General features: G+C 41.7%; 2 protein-coding genes and 1 long non-coding RNA gene across 3 annotated transcripts; 1 reads left to right on the top strand and 2 right to left on the bottom strand.

The window, feature by feature from the left end:
* Window positions 1-22: 22 nt before the first annotated feature.
* LOC131369842 (uncharacterized) lies at window positions 23-2,328 on the top strand. The gene is made up of 5 exons (XM_058416713.1): window positions 23-263; window positions 1,156-1,240; window positions 1,321-1,482; window positions 1,554-1,755; window positions 2,216-2,328. The coding sequence occupies exons 1-5, from the start codon at window positions 214-216 to the stop codon at window positions 2,326-2,328; spliced, it is 612 nt and encodes a 203-aa protein (XP_058272696.1). The 5' UTR covers window positions 23-213.
* Window positions 2,329-3,181: 853 nt separating this feature from the next.
* arl6ip1 (ADP-ribosylation factor-like 6 interacting protein 1) lies at window positions 3,182-12,890 on the bottom strand. The gene is made up of 6 exons (XM_058373366.1): window positions 12,733-12,890; window positions 11,090-11,223; window positions 10,832-10,951; window positions 7,286-7,403; window positions 6,706-6,790; window positions 3,182-4,107 (listed from the first exon to the last, which is right to left on the bottom strand). Exons 1-6 carry the CDS (start codon window positions 12,766-12,768, stop codon window positions 3,989-3,991), a joined length of 612 nt encoding a protein of 203 aa, XP_058229349.1. The 5' UTR covers window positions 12,769-12,890; the 3' UTR covers window positions 3,182-3,988.
* Window positions 12,891-14,042: 1,152 nt separating this feature from the next.
* On the bottom strand, window positions 14,043-15,993 carry LOC131343585 (uncharacterized). Its single transcript, XR_009203153.1, has 3 exons — window positions 15,879-15,993; window positions 15,522-15,586; window positions 14,043-14,356 (listed from the first exon to the last, which is right to left on the bottom strand). It is a non-coding gene; the product is annotated as an uncharacterized LOC131343585 (long non-coding RNA).
* Window positions 15,994-19,165: the final 3,172 nt, after the last annotated feature.

The following is a 19,165-nucleotide window of genomic DNA, read 5'->3' as shown; positions in this document are numbered from 1 at the left end:
CTTGAGCCCTCTGTAGTGCACTCGATATCGATCAGGACGCCATTTTGAATCCGGGAAAAAAAGATTCCATTTTAGCAGCATTTCTAAAGTAAACTCCATAAATGATCCGGTGATGAAGAGAAGAACTGACCCTCAGGATATTTACTATAACCCAGAAATAAAGCTGGTCATGTGTTGTTATGTTCATAAACTATCGTTTGTTTGAATGTTGCCATGGCAACAGAGGCACGCGCACGCGAGCGAGCCGCCACGATGCCTCCAGGGTAAGAGCTGTTAAAGAAAATAAAAATTAATAAATATTAAACTCCTGTAGGGTCAGTTCAGTCAGTAGTGTGGTCACTTAGAGACCTCTTTTATTATTATTATTATTATTATTATAGTAGTTGTTATAAAATATTGTAAAAATAAAGTGTAAAAAGTTTAATCATCACTATTATGAGGTTCAGGAAGTGACTAGCATCCGTTTATTAAATAGAAAATAAAATGAAATTAGCAATAAAAACTGAATCTGATTGAGAGTGAAAGTGGTTTTAAAGTAAAAGTCCAGATCAACACATACACCTCTTCTGCATGCAGGATAAAACTCTATAAAACTCTATATAACTTTATTTATTACTAATTTTAGATACTTTTAGTGAATCCTTTATTTTATATTCTTATTAATAAACTCTATTCTCTCAAAACCCGAGTTAAACAACACAAAACTGGGGAAGTAGCACAGATTAACGTGGAGTGAAAAATGAAATGTGCAGAAGAACAGCAGAAGTTTAGTGAGAGATGGAAATGATATGTGGTTATATTCATCCTCCTACATCTGAACAGCTACTGCATCTGAAATAACCCTGCCCGCTTTAACAAAGCCACGCCCCCCGGTGCTGTACAGTATTTCTAAAATGACTGAAGGGAATCACAGATAAACACAAGCAGTTTTCCAGACAGGAATTCTCATCTGCGTAATGAAAACCTTTCTGTCTGATCATCTTTTACATGTTCTCCAGGATATTAGTAAGAGAAAGACATTTTTAAACATTGGTTTTTGCTCCTTTAAAGACAGTAAAGTTTATCAGAAATGCTGGACGTCAGTGTGGTGAACCTGTGAGTTTTCGGACCATGTGAGCTACACAGTGCTGATCCCCGACTGTGTTTTCTTCACAGTAAGCTGTGGAAGGGACGACCGCTGCATCAGACCACGCTCTGTCTGGGAGATCAGACACCCTGTTACTCCACCACACACACCCAGGTGAGACCAGGTCACCCCACACACACACCTGAGCTGGCTGTAGGGTTCAGTCTCTTCTCACCAGATATTTCCGGCTGTAGAGTTTCTGTGGAAGGAGAGATGATGGCCAGCCGCTGGTCTTCCTCCTGAGAGATCCATGTTATCCCTCACAGCATCGCCGCGCTCTGGACCTCAGGAATGTCTTGGACAGTGTCTCCTCCACGCACTCGAGAGACGTCCACAGCCCCAAAGACATCACACCGGTACAGTCAGGTTTTTAAAAAATTCTGAAACACCTGGGTATTAAGGTAATTTCTGACCTGTTTGATCACAGCACGATGTCCTTAGGAGTCTGAGAGACAGGAACTGGACTCGGAACCATGAAGGTCTGGACATGAAAGAAGTGACCAATCCTCCAGGAGACACAGCTTATAGGAGCTCGTATCGCTCAGATCACTGTGCCACTGAGACCAGCGCTCGGTGCCAGCAGGCGTCCGGTCGACCCACTGACTGGCACCGACACAATGTCCTCACAGGTCCTTATAGAGTCACAGAGCAGAAGAGCAAACACACACACAGCACTGACACTGGAGACTCCTTCACCCCCCCCCCCCCCCAACACACACACACACACTTCACCACATCACTTTTGTTCTGATTTTGTAATATATTCATAGGATACACATCCCTGTTGATATAGAAACAATAAGATATCAGAGCATTTATGATAGATAAAGCTGTGATGTGAAGCTGCTCTTCTGTCAGAGAGAATTAATCAACACCTGACCATGTCCAGAACCCTGAGTGGTCACAAAGGCTAGCTTTAACACAGTTTGGTACCTGATTAATGAATGATAGATGGATAAATGAAACTGGAAGGATGGATGAAGCCAGCTGAAAGAGTCTAGGATTGAGTAAATGTTATTTAATGTATTTAATGCAAGTCACACCTTCTTGACTCGTATATTAAAATCTGAAATAAATTTCCCTCTACAGGAGAGGAGAGAGCACCGGCAGGTCCTGGGGAGCCGAGAAGGAAATGTGTGGAGAGGGAGATGTGTGCTTCTCACCGCTGGGAAGGCGACTGCACCTCGCTGCGGCTGTACTGAGGGCACATGATGCACTTCATCTCGCAATAAAACACATCCAGATTTAACTGAAGTGTCAGAAATCACTGAGCCATGATTGGAAGTTAAAAGGGTTGAAAATGTGGAATTTATTACTAATAAACGTTAAATAAGAACGGACTAAACCAGAGCTTAAACACGAGCATCACATGTGGAGATGATCAATTTGGAAAATGGTGAAGGGCGCTTGTTGGAGTCTATAATATGACTATACTATAGACACCAACAAACGTCCTTCACATCTCAAATCAGTAAACAGCCAGGTAAATCATCTGTGCTTTAAAATAAATAAATAAATAAACACTGAGAAGAAACACAGTAACACCTGAATAAACATCAGCAGCAGACTTGCTTACACCTGATGCAGAATTTGAGACGATGCTAACAGACAAGTCTTTAAGCCACATGTTTAAAAGGTGACTTCATAAAACAAACCCAACTAGAAGGTGAAGAAAAGGACAGTGCACTGGAACCTGGATTTCCAGCAGCTGAATGATGCTAACATGCTAATACCACAGCTTGATACATGACTAAGAGCTGTATTACAGGTTTTCAAACCAGCTAAATGGGCAAGTGAGCATGTACGTGAGGTCCTTGCTAATGCTAACTCCAGCTGAATAGCTGTAGGCTCTGGGGCGGATTTTTGGACTTGGGACTCATGGTAAACCTCTAAGAGCCGGATTCTGAAAGGTTTACAGGACACACCTTAGTCGTGGAGCTTGATGGTCCTCTCTGGTAATCCCGCCCACATTCCACCTACACCAGTGAGGAGAAGCATGGTGAAAAGAAATAAATCCAAACTCAAGCTCACGCGCAGAAACAGCACACACCAAAGTGTCAGAGCAGGTCTTTATTATTATAATGATTTATTTCTTTTTTATGAAGGTAACTGAACTGAAGAGAAAGACTGAAATGAGGACAGACGTGTCACGGCTCGCGTAGGTAAGCCGCAGGGAAAAGTTCTCACAGGTACATGAACATAACACACTGATACAGAGAGGTGGAGAGAGAGGACAGGGATGTATTTACAGCATGACGAGCTTCAGTTGGAGGAGAGGGGGAGGGAGAGAGACAGAGAGAGAGAGAGAGAGAGAGAGAGAGAGAGAAAACAGCAGTATGACTCTGCAGCCCTCAGGCAGGAGGACACACACACACACACACACACACACACCTCCATCACAACACATCCAGTTTCTCCTGTGGTGCTTTCAGTGCAGTTTTCAACAAATAAACAAACAAAACTAAAAACAAACAAACAAACCCAAACCACTCCAGGGTACGGGTTCTGCTCGGTTCTCGAGCCGTCTCATGTGTAAAACATTACGTCTACGTCTCAGTGGTGAAGCTTAGCCTTAACGTTTTATAAAAAGGGAATGGCTTTAAAGCAGTGAAGAGACTGAAGCCTTTTGAACCGTGAACACGTGGACGTGACGAGACGTGAAATGTGGGAGGAGTCCATGCGTTCGAGTTTAAGCCTAAATCTAGCTTTTAGATATTTATTCATTAAAGTAGCTTTGCTTTTAGCAATCTGAGGATTTAGCAGTCTGAGCTACAATTTTAATGCTATTTGGGGGCAGATTTAACTTTCATTAACTCAATTCTCATCATCATCATCATCATCATCATCATCATCCTTTTCTTTTCACTCGTTTTTCTTCTCCTTCTGCTTGAGCAGTTTGTTGACCTCCCTCTTAACCATGCCGGCGTACTTGGTGATGATGCCATGTTGGTTCAGGCCGGGCAGCAGCAGAAGGAAGTTCACTGTAAACACACACACACACGAGGATTCATGAGCAGTCATGTCTCAAAGCCTTTCCCCAGAGGACTCGAGCTACCCTTTTGACTCCCTGTGAAAGGTGAGACTTTACTGAAAGTTGTAAATCTGGAAGTACAGCTCTGTGACGGTGTCTCTCACAGGTCCTTCACACCTAGTACTCTGAATCAGAGCAAAATTGATTCTTCTTTTTGTTCATGAGGTGACTGTAGGAATGAAAAGGTGTTCATGAACCTCATCCTCTTCCACTCAGTTTGGGAACACAATGAAAACATTTACGTGAAGAACTGGTTTAAAATGCATTTCTCTTTCTGTTTGTAAACATCTACAACACTCTCTGTCCTGAGCAGCTCAGTTCAGCAGCAACCCAAAATGCACTGCATGACCGATTCTTTCTTGTGAGTCGATTCAGAGTCATTCTCCTCTCTCAGACGCTTCACATTGTTTTCAGCTAAATAAAGAACCTCAGTGAGGAGGAGAACACTCCAGGGTTCTGTTTAAACACTGAAGAAAATAAAATACTCTGCATTAAATTGTCCAAAATGTCTTGGTATGAAGCTGAAGCATTAAGAGTTCCTTTCAGTGGAACTAAGGGGCCGAGTCCAGCCCCTGAATTCAATGAGGAGGGGTGTCCCAAAACTTTTGGCAATATAGTGTAAATCCATAATGAAGGCTTAAAGCATTTTCTGGATAAGTCTTGCATTTCCTTATTAACTGGGGAGAAGGAAAAACTAAATCACTTCTGTACACAACTAAAAAATAAAATCTGTCCTGAAAGCACATTTTTTTAAAGGCAGAAACTCTTCAGGGAATTAATCTGATTAGCAAACGTGTGTGAATAGACGTGGAAAGCTGATAATCTCATCAGGAAACCTGAATTAGACCTCAAGTGTAATGACATCAAAAAATACTAGAACCAATACACAGACAGGGGAGGGGCTTCCCAAACTGCATATTCATAAAATCTGGAGAAAAAGAGTATAAGAGTTTATGAATAATCGGAGTGAAATGTTCTTTTGTATTAGCTCATATAAATAATCAGTCCTGGTTGTGTTAGGTACATCGTCTGCATATAAAGCTCAGGGCTTCTTTAAACCAAGGCGTGTCTGACACTCTGTCCTGTTTAATGCTGGGTCATGAAGAGCTTATTTTTGGACGAGGGACAACGGCTCCATTTTCTTGTCCTACATACCACAGACTCGACACACTACACACACACACACACCATACTGATCGCTCACAGTACTTCACACACCAGCTAACGAAACCACAAACCTGCTGGATATCAGCACTCACATCACAGCTTTCCACTGAGCTACACTATATCGCCAAAAGTTGGCATTGAATTCAGGGGTTGGACTCAGCCCCTTAGTTCCAGTGAAAGCAAGGTCCATAAAGACATGGATGAGTGAGTTTGGTGTGGAGGAACTTGACTGGCCTGCACAGAGTCCTGACCTCAACTCCATAGAACACCTTTGGGATGAATTAGAGTGGAGACTGTGAGCCAGACCTTCTCGTCCAACATCAGTGCCTGACCTCACAAATGTGCTTCTTCTAGGGGAATGGTCAAAAATTCCCATTAACACACTCCTAAACCTTGTGGAAAGCCTTCCCAGAAAAACTGAAGCAGTTACAGCTGTAAAGGGCGGGACAACTCCATATTACATTCATGTGCATGTAAAGGCAGACGTCCCAAAACTTTTGCCAATAGTGTATATAGCGTTCTTTTTGAAAGATTACAATTATTAACTTTACCTGACTGGGTGTTAAAGTCCACAGGACTCACACTGGGAGTTTGTTAATAAACATCAATCACTCATATTGTGCATCACATCATAACGTGAATCATATTGTTCACTACTGTAACTGACCGTCACGGTGGCCGAGAAGTTCAAAACACAATAACAAGTCCAAAAACACGAGTGCGATTCAGACAGAGTGGAAAAGGTAGGTATAGTGTGTGAATGGAATTCTTCCCTCTGATTGGACGAGACATGGGTCACTCAGGATCGACAGGAAGTCCAGCAGTAGCTGCAGCAGTAGAAAGTGGATTGGTGTGTGTATGAACACAGCTCTGCTCTTATAGCGCTCCTTACATCCTTTAATCTGGAATAGTTTGCTCTTCCAAACATTCCTGGTGTGTTTTTAGAGATAAACTAATCTTTACTCCATGATACACTATCAGTATATCCAACATCACACCATATGAACGTCCTTCATCACAGTAGAGCTGAATGAACTCCGTTTTCTTGGAAATGGAAGGCATTTGGAAGGAAATGGAAGGAAAGTGAACGCAGAACTCCACACATGTACAAGAAATAAAGTTAGATACACAATTTCCTACTTCCTGTAGATCTTGAGTGACAGATGTCTCGTCCAATCAGAGGGAAGAATTCCATTCACACACTATACCTACCTTTTCCGCTCTGTCTGATTCGTCCTCGTGTTTTTGTGTTTTGCACATCTCAGCCACCGTAGACCCTCACACATCCTGTAAATGTTCTGAAACTTAACAAAAACTCTTTCAGCGATCAGCACAGTGAACATTATCACCACACCTGAGGACCGTCACGCTGCATACGTACCAATCAGGTAAGTCAGGAAGAGGTTATGGACCTGCTGTCCGATCCAGGCCACGACCACCAGAGTGCTGATCACCGACAAGAAGTACTGTTGGGAAATGAGAGAATTCAGGAATGAAGAATGGAGCTGCAGTGTGATGAAACACTGTTGTGTTCAACGGATGCTTCAAGTGCTTTAAAGAGGGATAACAGTTGATTTTATTCCTAATATTCCTAAATTCCACAAATAATCTAAAGGATATGCAAAACGTTACAATAAAAAAAACCCTGTAAATCTGTAAACTTGACTTCCTTGGACTTCCTGTCGGTCATTTTTACAGACCCTCTAGAGGTCAATGTAGATCCTGTGGGCGGAGCTTCGTGAACATGGGCAGCAGTGTGGTCTTAATTTAACAAAAGTGAGCATCATTGCTTTGTCTTTTTTTGTTTAACAAACACTAAGCTCAGTTCTATCCTTTAGCTATCCTTAACATAAATATTTTTAAAACGGTCCTATAAATCATTTAAAAAGCAGACAGACCCTGGTTCTAAAATAGTGTTTAATTAAAGCTCGTGGACACGTGAGGTGAATGCTGCCATTTACCATCTTGGGCTTTTCCTCCTTGAGGGCAAACAGGCGTTTCCACCACCCCAGCACACGGCGCTGCGTCTTCACCAGGTTCCCACAGATCTGATGGAAGCGCTGCTGCTGCTCGGTGGTCCTGCACACAGACAAACCAACAAAACAAACAAACAGTGTTGACTCTTCAGGATCAAACTCCAGAAGTTAAGAATTTTATGACTTTCAATTCAATAACACAAAAACCTTCATACACATTATATTAATAAAATAATTCCGACTGATATCAAAGGAAAAAAAGGGAGTATAACATTTACGGACACACACACACACAAATCTGAGAAACTGTGTTCCCAATGAGAACTGAACTCTGCTGGACATGGACACACACACATAACGGAGAACTGCTTTCAACAGAGAACTATACTGTGCTGGACACACACACACACACACACACACACACAATTGTCCTGTTTGCACACACACACACACACACACGTCACTTTACACTTTATATTGATCCTGTTTACATGTTAACTTTAATATCTGCACTCACTGTCTACACTGTTCTTTTACACAGAGTTTACTGCCAAAACAGCCCTGACCCGTCCTGCACTGTGTATTCTGACCCCTTTCTATCAGAACCAGCATTAACTTCTTCAGCAGTTTGATCAACAGTAGCTCGTCTGTTGGATCGGATCACACGGGCCAGCCTTCTCTCCCCACGTGCATCAATGAGCCTTGACCGCCCATGACCCTGTCCCCGGTTCACCACTGTTCCTTCCTTGGACCACTTTTGATAGATACTGACCACTGCAGACCGGGAACACCCCACAAGAGCTGCAGTTTTGGAGATGCTCTGATCCAGTGGTCTAGCCATCACAATTTGTCCTCCGGTCAAACTCACTCAAATCCTTACACTTGTCCATTTTTCCTGCTTCTAACATCAACTTTGAGGACAAAATGTTGACTTGCTGCCTGATATATCCCACCCACTAACAGGTGCCATGATGAGGAGATACTCAGTCTGATTCACTTCACCTGGCACTGGTCATACTGTAATGTTATGGCTGATTGGTGTATTTTTATGTGTGTCTGAGTAGTATTAAAAAATTCTGCTGTTGTGTAGAAGTGTTTTAGCCATGTATTACTCCCTGTGTTATGTTACAATAAACAATAAAGCTAAATTCTCTGTATCTACATTGGTAAAGAGATAAAATAGCACTGTATGATCTCTAGCAAGAAGTTTCGTTGCTTCTGCATGAGAAGCTCATGCTCATGATACAGCACTAACAAATACTACGAAAGTCAGAACTGAAGACTGTGACGACCTGAAGTTCTCCATCTTTACAGGAAAAACAAACCACATGAGGAAGTCTAGATCTAAAGCCTTGTTCGTTATTTGAATGAGCAGATTGAACACAGGACATTGAAAACTGACCCACCCAAACACACAGAGCACAGAAAACTGACCCACCCAAACACACAGAAAACTGACCCAGAAAACTTTCAGCTGGAAAAATACATCATGCTGAGAAATAAAATAAATAAACTGCACAGATTCATGTTGTCTTTAAATAATGTCAGGATCAAGAAAAAGTGTTGTGATCTTAAGCTTTATTTAAAGCAGCCAGTGAAGTGTTTATCCCACTGAGGCGTGATCGTCCACTCCTGTGCACATGATAAAGAAACCTGAAGCTAAAGCGCACTTGTGTTGAATGGAACTGGAATTTTCTTACACAATCACACAAAGGAGTGAGACACACTCCGGAGACTTCAAGGCTTGAAACCTGAGCGTGTGTACAGTTTTATTTCTGGACATAAGACATGACCATATAAAAACACAAGGACACTGCCAGGCTCTAAAATAAACTCTGAGCTCTGGTCAGCTGGGAAAAGGTTGAAGCTGAATCGGTCAGGAGATCTGTCTGACACTTAAGACGCGGCAGCAACTGTGGTCTGACTGATGGAAGACACGGAACACACTCGCTCTGACCGCCAGGGCCAGAACTTCTGTTTACACTGCTTTAAGTGTGAGAGAGAAAGAAAACAACAGGAGCTGTCTCGATTTACATTAAGGTTCCGACCAGTGCCAGGTGAAGTGAATCAGACTGAGTATCTCCTCATCATGGCCCCTGTTAGTGGGTGAGATATATTAGGCAGCAAGTCAACATTTTGTCCTCAAAGTTGATGTTAGAAGCAGGAAAAATGGACAAGTGTAAGGATTTGAGCGAGTTTGACCAAAAGGGCCAAATTGTGATGGCTAGACCACTGGATCAGAACATCTCCAAAACTGCAGCTCTTGTGGGGTGTTCCCGGTCTGCAGTGGTCAGTATCTATCAAAAGTGGTCCAAGGAAGGAACAGTGGTGAACCGGAGACAGGGTCATGGGCGGTCAAGGCTCATTGATGCACGTGGGGAGAGAAGACTGACCCACATGAACCATGTCTACTGCATCAACCACACTGTAACACACTCAGGGGAGAAAAAAAAAGCGCAATCTGCCCTCTACCACATACATGAGCTCACAGACACCTGACTGATGGACAGATCATGGTCCCTGAGAGAGGTATGTGTATGCCCTGCCCACTCGCTAGTTTCCATGAGAAAGAGCAAACACACTGTCATGAAGCTGCTAACTATGGAGTTATAAAAAAGAAGAAAAAAAAAAGGAGATGGTGAAAGAGATAACCGAGAACACACACAGTGTGAAACTGACATCCGGAGCATGATCTCACTTACAAACTGATCAACACACTGCATCTGAACAGGGTGGAAGCTCCTGTCTTTCTCCGTTCTGGTGATGTCTCGGGGTTTAAGTCACACTACTGTTGAATTCCTGTCTGTGTCATGAAGCAATTAGTTTAATTGCTCTGTTTATTACTAACAGTTTCCACGACAGAAAAGGCCGGAGCGAAGCACAAAGATTTCTACTGTATATAATCAGGATTAAAAGCATCGAGATGGATTAGTAGCAAAAGAAAAGAAAACACGTGCACCAGGGCTGGGTGTTGAGACGACTTAACGCTGATATCGTGATGAATTACATCACCATACATTTTCCTGAAATATCGTCAGCCCTCTTAGAGCTTTGTTTTTTAAATGTTAATAACAAGAAGTTGATTCGAACGTTTTCTCCTGTTTAAATGTTTTGTACAATTGGGCATTGTTAGATCAAGTGGTTTAGGCTTTGGGTTTGTTAATCAGAGGATCAGGGTTCAAGTGCCAATACTGTTGGGCCCCTGAGCAAGGCCCTTAACCCTCACTGCTCCAGAGGCACCACATCATGGCTGACCCGGTGCTCTGACCCGAACTTCCTAAGTCAGGATATGTGAAGAAAGAATTCTGGGCTCAACTGGTTAAGGCTCTGGGTTGTTGACCGGAAGATCTGGGTTCAAGCCCCAACACCACCATGCTGCCACTGGTGTTGCATCATGGCCGACCCTGCACTCTGACCCCAACCCCCAAGGATGGGATGTGCAAAGAAAGATTGCTCAACCAATCAGAAGCCAGTAACGTGTTATAACTAGTAAACGTTTACATTTGACTCAGAAGGCCAGACGTCACGTACCATTTGTTGGAGCCAAAGATGCGTGGGGCGAGGGTGGGCACCAGGTAATCAGCCAGACACAGAACCATGACGGTGCAAGACAGTCCGGTCAGCACAGACGGGTCCAGGTAGTAGACAAGTCTGTGTCAGGGAGGAGCAGAGGAAGCACACATTTTCAACCTGTTAGTACACTAATCTGACCACTCAGTCCACAAAATATAATCATTTCAGTGTGGATCGGCGCTTCAGACTGATGGACACACCCAGTGCGATACTCACAGGAAGAGCACGGTGGTGCTGCCCACCAGCACAGCGGGGAACCAGGGCTTCTCCCAGCGCAGGAACTGATCCCCGGCTAAGATGACCTCTCCCCATCCCTGCAGCTGCTCCTCGAGCTGAGACGTCTCCTGAGCCTGGAACGTGAAAGGACACAGTCAGTATCTCTGAACAGGAGCGTGTCAGGGAACCTGACACTACCGGTCAGCGTCAGGACACACCAGGGTCCAGCAAGGAGATCAGCAGACGTGTGAAGTGACGGGGGAACATGCTGTCCTGTGATCATGTGCTTGTGAGTGTGTTAAGTAGAGACACGAGTTGGAACAGAAAAAATAAACCTGTGAAACACGCAGTGCAGGGTTTTTACTCCAGGACTAGAAGACAGAACAATCTGTGTGTTATTGATCAAAACAGAAGAACTGATATGGCTACAGAGGCCTTCGGGCTTCCTACTCTCTCTCTCTCTCTCTCTCTCTCTCTGACCTCTTTATTACTCTCCCTGGCTGTTATTACAACATTCCACACTTCATTATCAGGGCTTCCCTTTCCTAAACGCGACACAGGATAGAAATGTTTAAGGATTTCTTGCTGCAATGTTTAAAAACAATGGCGTCTTTATTACCATGATCTCCTCAAACGTGTGAGCAAATAAATCTAGGTTTATGATCAAAACATGTTTAAAAAACAATTAAGAATCTTACTGCAGGTTTGGGAATAAGTGTGTTTATATTGCACAGACCTGCGCGAGACGCCTGCGGATTGAACTGATGTACCGTTCACAAAAGAGTCGACACTTTCAGCTCGGAGTCGACTCGCTTTTCGACAAACAGCAATAACATTTACTTTCGATAAAAAGACATCAGTGTCCCACATTCATGACTATAATGTCTTAAATGTCATACTGTGCAAACGTGACTGGTTGCTCTGCTGCTTGTTATAATAAAGTATAATGTAATACAACGAGGAGGTGACCGTCGCGTGAATCACTTGTTTTACATTAGATTTTATAACATACACAATGTAGCATGAAAGTATAAAGTTGATTTGTAGATCAGAGTCTAAAAAACCACGATTTTATTAAACAATTTTGTCGACAAATGGACACCGACCGACGTTGGGAGACGTCTGAGCCTAAAGAATCGACTCTTAATGGTGAACCGAGCAGGTTAATCAGACTCAGAGAGTCATTAGGTGACATTGCAACATCTAGCTAGCTGGGTTAGTTTTACAGAGATATTAAAATCTCAACATTTTTACAATGACTCGTAAAGATTAAAGAAAGATTACACAAAGCAATCGAAATGTGTTATCACTTAGAGTCATATCAGGCCTGAGAAACTGACCGCCTTCTGACAGCAGTGTTAGCTAGTAGGCTAAATTCCTGTTTGAGTCACATTTAATGGTCAGCTAGCAAAGGTGAAAAAAATCTCAGCACATTCAGGTCAGATAAGTTAAGCTTGGTTAAAAAAAAAAAAAAAAAAAAAAACACGAGATAAAATCTGAGCTAACGTTAAACTAGCCAGGGTTAGTGGCGCTTATGGTAAACAAGGTTAGCCTCCCACCTAGCTTGTGTAACGCTAACTGTCAAAAAAGCATTTTCTGTTCAGACAAAGAAACAAGCAAAACCAACCAGAGCTGAGACTCACCAACAAATTAGCACTTTTATTATCGCCCTCCGCCATAATTCCGCTGCACTTCTGCTTTACTGCGAGCTCTCCGAGTCGGAAGTGAAGCTCTCGAGCGCTCGCGCTGCTTCTCTCTGACAAGTGACCGTTAACAGCGCGATGTTTTTATTCGAAACAGGCAGGGCTTTGCGTCACCACCGAGGGCGGAAGTCCGCGCATCTCATCTCCGCGCACCAGACGCGTCAACTGCGCAGCCATATTGGAGAGGGCGCTTTTCCATCGAGTGACTTCCATCATATGGATTTCCATGATATGAAACGTGAATGTGAATTTGTATCACAACATATTCAAGTGAATTTCGAAACTGCAAATGTTTTTCATAGTTTGCGAACTTAATGAAACAATCTTTCATTTGCATTAGGTAGGATTTGTGAATAAAAAAGTCTTTGTGGGTGGACATGGATAAGATTTTAATGTTTTGTTGTTGTTTTTTTATTAATTGAGCCCACCCTCCATTTTTAAAACGCCCACCAAGCTCCACCTCCAAAACTTACTTCCTGTAGATCAATTAGAGTTAGCATGCTAACCATAGTTACTGTTGGTGACTTGCAGCAAGATGGCGCACTGAAAAGTCACATTTGTTGTGTGATCACATACAAATCCTGAACGAGTTTGATCAGTTTGACAAGATATTGTCCATTCTCACCTGCGAATTACATACGTTAAACATACCCCGAGTTGACTGAGATCATAATTGATGTGGAGGAACATTGTTACGCAATGGACATATCCATAAGTTCAAACAAAAGCGAGCGAGGAAGCGACTCTGATCCACCCACACCATGTAAACCCCAAAAAGGGAAAAAACCCAAAAAGCTGACAGAGAGCGGAAAATGAAGTGTCCAGTTCGGTTATACTGGATGCGATTAAAGCTCTTGGAAACAAGATAGATGTCCAGCATTAGGAAATAAATACAGATACAGAGCCATGATTGCTAGCGTTGCCAAATCTGACCAGGTAAATGCAGAGAAAGTTAAGAGAATGCAAAGATAAAATTAAAATGAAGGAATTGATATTGAAACACTCACTTAAGTCAATAATGATTTGAAAGTTTGCGTGTCGGAAGAGGAATGGTACAAAGAAGGTGATGTCTTCGTATAAAAGGTCTTAATCCCAGCGGGCAATTTGATGTCAAAACGACATCAAATTGACGCCAAAATATTGTCAAAAAACAGGTCAAAAACGCAAATCAAATCGACGTCAAAAACTTGACGTCAATTTGACATCCACATATTCAGGTCTTATTTTGAACACCAAAATAATGACAAAAGTAAAATAAGAAATATTTTATTTAATAGGCTTCAATTCAAAATACAATACAAATATAATCTGGATTTTGTATCCCCTGAAGGTTTCTATACTGTACTATGTTGCTATACTACATACTTTGGACATATGAATGATAGATAATTATGGATAAATTAAGATTCTGAATCTGAACACAGATCAATTGCTGTTCGGCCCTTTTGGCGTCCCATACCCCCATATCTGTCAGGAGCAGATTGGAGACAGTTCTTGATGTGTGTTTTTTTTTTTTTTTTTATATCAGCCTCTGATGATACTGGGTCTGACTGCTGTACAGCACCTAAATAAAGATAGAGCAACTTGTATCACTCGTTTTAAGACGTAGCATAAATTATAACATTTTTAGCAACCATCACTCGTACTAGCAATCCACAAAGCAATCAAAACTCTCTAAAAACCACTTAGATGAGTGTTCCTCACGATTTTTTCAAGTGAGCTGCACCAGCAAAATAAAGTCAACAGGTGAGCTGCAAGAAAAAAAGATTACACACAAAAATACACATAACTGCCTAGTACAATATGCAATGCAATTAAATGCAGATATCACTCCTGAAGCTCTCAAAATGTGTATTTACCACATTGGTCCTCTTAGCAGTATGAAAAACAAACCTTTTTTCATTTTCTGAATGGATTACACACAGTATAGCCAAAAAAGCATGAAGAGTGCTCCTTTTATAATCACTAACAAGCTGCCATTCACTTCAGTTAATTGCAATCTCGCAAATTTCCAGTATAACCAATCAATACACTGCAGACTGCACAATGAATTTTTTGATTTTTTATCTCTCACATACAGTAATGTAAGTTTGTACTGTTAACATCTGTATGGCATATATAAAAGTTCAATGGCATAAATACTTACTTTTGAGAGATAAACTAAACATTTTGAGCATGTTACAAGCTTTTTCATGTAATCCATTGTGTGGTGCTGTTTGGATTATTTTGAGAAATGCACATGATGGTTGGAAATATTAAGGATAGTTCGAGAAATGCACCAAAGTGACTAAGAAAAACTAAGTGACCAGCCTTCAATCAGAGGACTATTGTACAGTTTCTCTCAACTCACACCATTACTTCATTCATCATTAACATTTGCACAACAGTAACTGCATTACTTGATTACTATATTATAGTAATCAATAGATATTCATTACTAATTAGTGCACATTGCACCATTTTACAGTACCTGTAAAATGCTTAGCAAAATCCCTAGTTTATGTCTTAAAGGCAAGTACATTATGCCAATCAACATGCCAGTGCCATCAGAATGAACAGTTAACGCATACTTATGAACAAGAGGGTCAAAATGGTTAGCCAAGTTGTCAATATACTGTAACACTCTGTGATCAGATGATGTGAAAGCTGATCTAGAAGTTTTGAGAAATTCTGATCTGAGAAAAGCACCGAAGCAACTGAGAAAACTTGTATTATGGAGTTTCATTTACCTTTTCATCACATTTTTCACACAGTCCTCAAGGTTTGCACCCCCAATCTTGACCAAACGAGACACCTGAAAACATTTTTTCAGCCAACACATTCTTAGTCCGAACACAAAAGATAAAATTAAAATTACACCAAAATTAACATTACCCCTTCGACATTACAAAATCAGCTTAACAAGGAAAATTCCTCTATTCACATCCCACAGGCTATAAAAATGGCGGGAAAATAGCATACACAAACAGTACCAAACGGCCTTGCACAGAGTCATATTTCATTAAAACGTTTTCTTCTAAGTGTTAAAAGTTGCCCAACGTAATTTATGTTCTACATTTTTATGAGTTGTCAACACATTTACTGACCTGATAAAAGACACAGCGCGAGTCTACGAGCCTGCAGCCATGACACAAGGTCACGGTCCAGTGAAAGGGTTCGTTAGGATTGATTCTGGAGTCTTCGATTGGATCTCGTCACCCCTCCCCTATTGCAAAGCGCCATCTACAGGTGTGGCGGTGAACAGCAGAGAAAGCGTTTGTCAATGCGAAAAGGAATAATTTCAGGAAATAAAAAAATAGATAAATATTAGATTAATTTCACATTTGTAGGGGTGCCTGTTATTGTTATTCAGACAGGAAATGTTTTTTTCACTGTGAACAATTAGGACTACTATAAATTAATTAACTGGCAAAACATTACAAAAATTACACAGCATTAACATTTATATTACTGAGATTAAAGAGAAAAGTCACCAGTAATAGATGAGTGCTAGAAAATACGTGCTATTTAAACAGCTGGATTATTGATGTCAATATGATGTCAATATGACATCAATTTCATGTCTAAAACATGACATCGATTTGATGTTAATTGAGCGTCAAACATTTTGGCCTACATATATAAAAAATCAATTTCAGTGTAGGATTAACTTCCTATTTTCCACCAATTACCACTGGAAGAAATTGCCTTCCAAACTGAATTTAAAATAATGTTATACAGCATCTTGATCAAGTCTTGACTAATATTTGACGTCAAATTGATATCAACGTGCCCGCTGGGATGTAACCGGTATGGAAATTATGTTCATTCACTTTCTTGTCCTCTCCGTGAACTCGAAGCACGTGATAATTGCATTGCACTTTACATTCATCTTACAGGAACGAGAAAGGGCGAATACACACGGTCTAAAATACTATAGTGTCTTATCAGATTAAAAGAAGAGGCGAACCATCAGCTGATGTCCACCTGGATATTCCATCATCAAAAACACAAGGCAGACGACACCGGTTACATTAAGCAGAACTTCAGTGAGAGCATAAGGGAGGTTGTGATTCAACATCTTGGAGGTTACTGCTTCAGTGTTGGAGTCTGTGGATGTCGTGCATCGGGTGGGGAGGGAAGGAGACCATCAAAAAACATTTCCGCTTATCAGACTGCTGCTCACTGGATGTTTTTGTCTTCACACAAAGGGGAAAAAAATGTAATGTGAATGTATTTCCTGGATTTATGCAGGCTATTGTGATACTTTTCTAAGCAAACATTACATGTATTCAAGCATAATGTCGAAAGCAATTTTAAACAGGATTAAGAGGAATTCAGCCAAACCATGAAGAAAAATAAATAATTGCCAAAGAATCATGACATACTTTTAGATCAGATCAATGCAATCAAAAACCACGCAAGTTTCTAAAGTGTTTATTTTACAGCTCAGATTTTGTTCTATGTTTATCGGTTAATCTGCTTTTCTTTTCAATCATGCATATTCATAACTGTGGTTATAATCCTGCTCCCTACCTTGCCTACACCTGCTTAAGACATTACAGCCCGACTGTCCGGAGTTTGTAATGAGGCAGAGCTGGAGAAACATCATATCCACCACAGAGGAAGAAAACTTGCTAGTGGGAGTGATTACTGATGAGGATATGGCTGTGTAATAGAGCCCTCGTCCTGTTCTCTCGTCAGATCCTTATTAGGTCATTAGGACTTGGCAGCTCTGCAATGAAACTGCCATTCTGGACCATGTCTGAAATGTCTCTCCTAGGTTATCCCATGTTCCAGTCTGTTCCCAAATGATTGGCTTTTGCTTGGTGCACATGCACAAACCTGGGCAAGATGATTAAAGGGTAGTGTGCCTAGTCTGCCTCCTCCATTACAGATCAGGCTGTTTCACTGCACACATCATTCTTACTTCCACATAGAGGAAATTGTTTCATTTATTTATTTTTATTTTTTCCTGTCGCTGCCACCTTTTACCATGGTAACTTGGTTAATGGTCACTCTGACCAGTTTACAGAGCGGTGTCAGGGATAAAGCAGCAGGTAAAGGTCTTGAAGATGTTGGAGAAGATCCTGCCCAGCGTTCTGTGAGTGTTCTTGAAGAGCGTCCGCGAGGTCCTCGATTGTCCGTCTGAAGCTGCAGAAGAGAAGAAGCAGAGTTACAGCAAAATGACCAAACCTGCTGTTTTAGCTGATTATCAGGACACACGATGCAGGAACGGAAAAAACCTAAAACTCTTCAACATGATCATCACACTCATTAAAAATCATTATCATTAGCTAACTTCATAAACAAACATGATCATCATCATTTGTTATCAGGATACAGAGAACTGATGAAGGTTGAACTACCTGTTCTACACTAAAGGACACGTGGAGGAAACCTCAAAAATCACAGCTTCCTTTCATTTTAAAGACTTACCGTAGTGGACATCTGTAGGAGTGGACGCGCTCGGCCGGACGACGCGTTGCACAGGAACTCTGGATCTGCGCCGGTTCTTCTGCTTCCTCTGACGCTGAGAATTTAGAAGATTAAAACAGATCATGAAGCAGAACTAGACGTCTAAGATAACTAACAACCTTAAAGACTGTGATTAATCCAGTAACTGATGTTCAATAAACCATTCGATTATCAACAACTACAAATAAAATCTCAGAACCTCGGGAGAACATTTGGGGGGAAAAGTCCTGCATACCTTAACAGGACGTCTGATCACAACCGTTTTCTTCTTCACAATGAAGTGAAATCCAAGCTGCCTTTTCCTCTCCTGATTCTCAGCTGCTGAATGTGAGGAGCCTCCATCGCTTCCTTGAACATGGGAGCTCAGGCCAGGTTGGTTCTGCTCATCAATGACGTTCTGATGTTCCAGATTCTCCTCCACGGCAGCACGAGGAAACAAGCTGGAAGAACCTGCTGATACCTGCTGAGAAGACTTGGGGTACAAATTGTTAAGAGACCACATCAAGGAAGTTTCATGATCCCAGAGTGCTGGAGTAGATGCACAGCTGATTGATTTGTTCATGGAGCAGCTTCCCTGTGTTTCGGTATCCCCACTAAACCCAGCGTTTAGCACATTCTGCACTAAGGTTTTGGTGGCCTGCTCTACAAACGTGTAAACCAGCTCATAAGGAAACTGGGTGTATTGTACTGAGCTGTTCCCTCTATCCAGAGCAGAATCAGATGCACTCCGGACAACATTTCTTGTTTTAGCCACGTTCCTCAGGAGGAGATTTGCAATAGTGTCTGTTATGGCATGTGATCGCTGCCGTATCATCTCCTCCGGAGAAAGGTTGTCTGGCTCTGTTAGCTCATGAACCATGCCATCGTCACAGATGTGGATGGGAACGATACGATCCCCATCGCTCACTGATGCATC

Source organism: Hemibagrus wyckioides, linkage group LG02, assembly GCF_019097595.1.
Source record: "Hemibagrus wyckioides isolate EC202008001 linkage group LG02, SWU_Hwy_1.0, whole genome shotgun sequence".
NCBI lineage: Eukaryota > Metazoa > Chordata > Actinopteri > Siluriformes > Bagridae > Hemibagrus > Hemibagrus wyckioides.
Note: the sequence above shows the minus strand (reverse complement) of the source record. Positions and strands in the feature narration are given on the sequence as shown.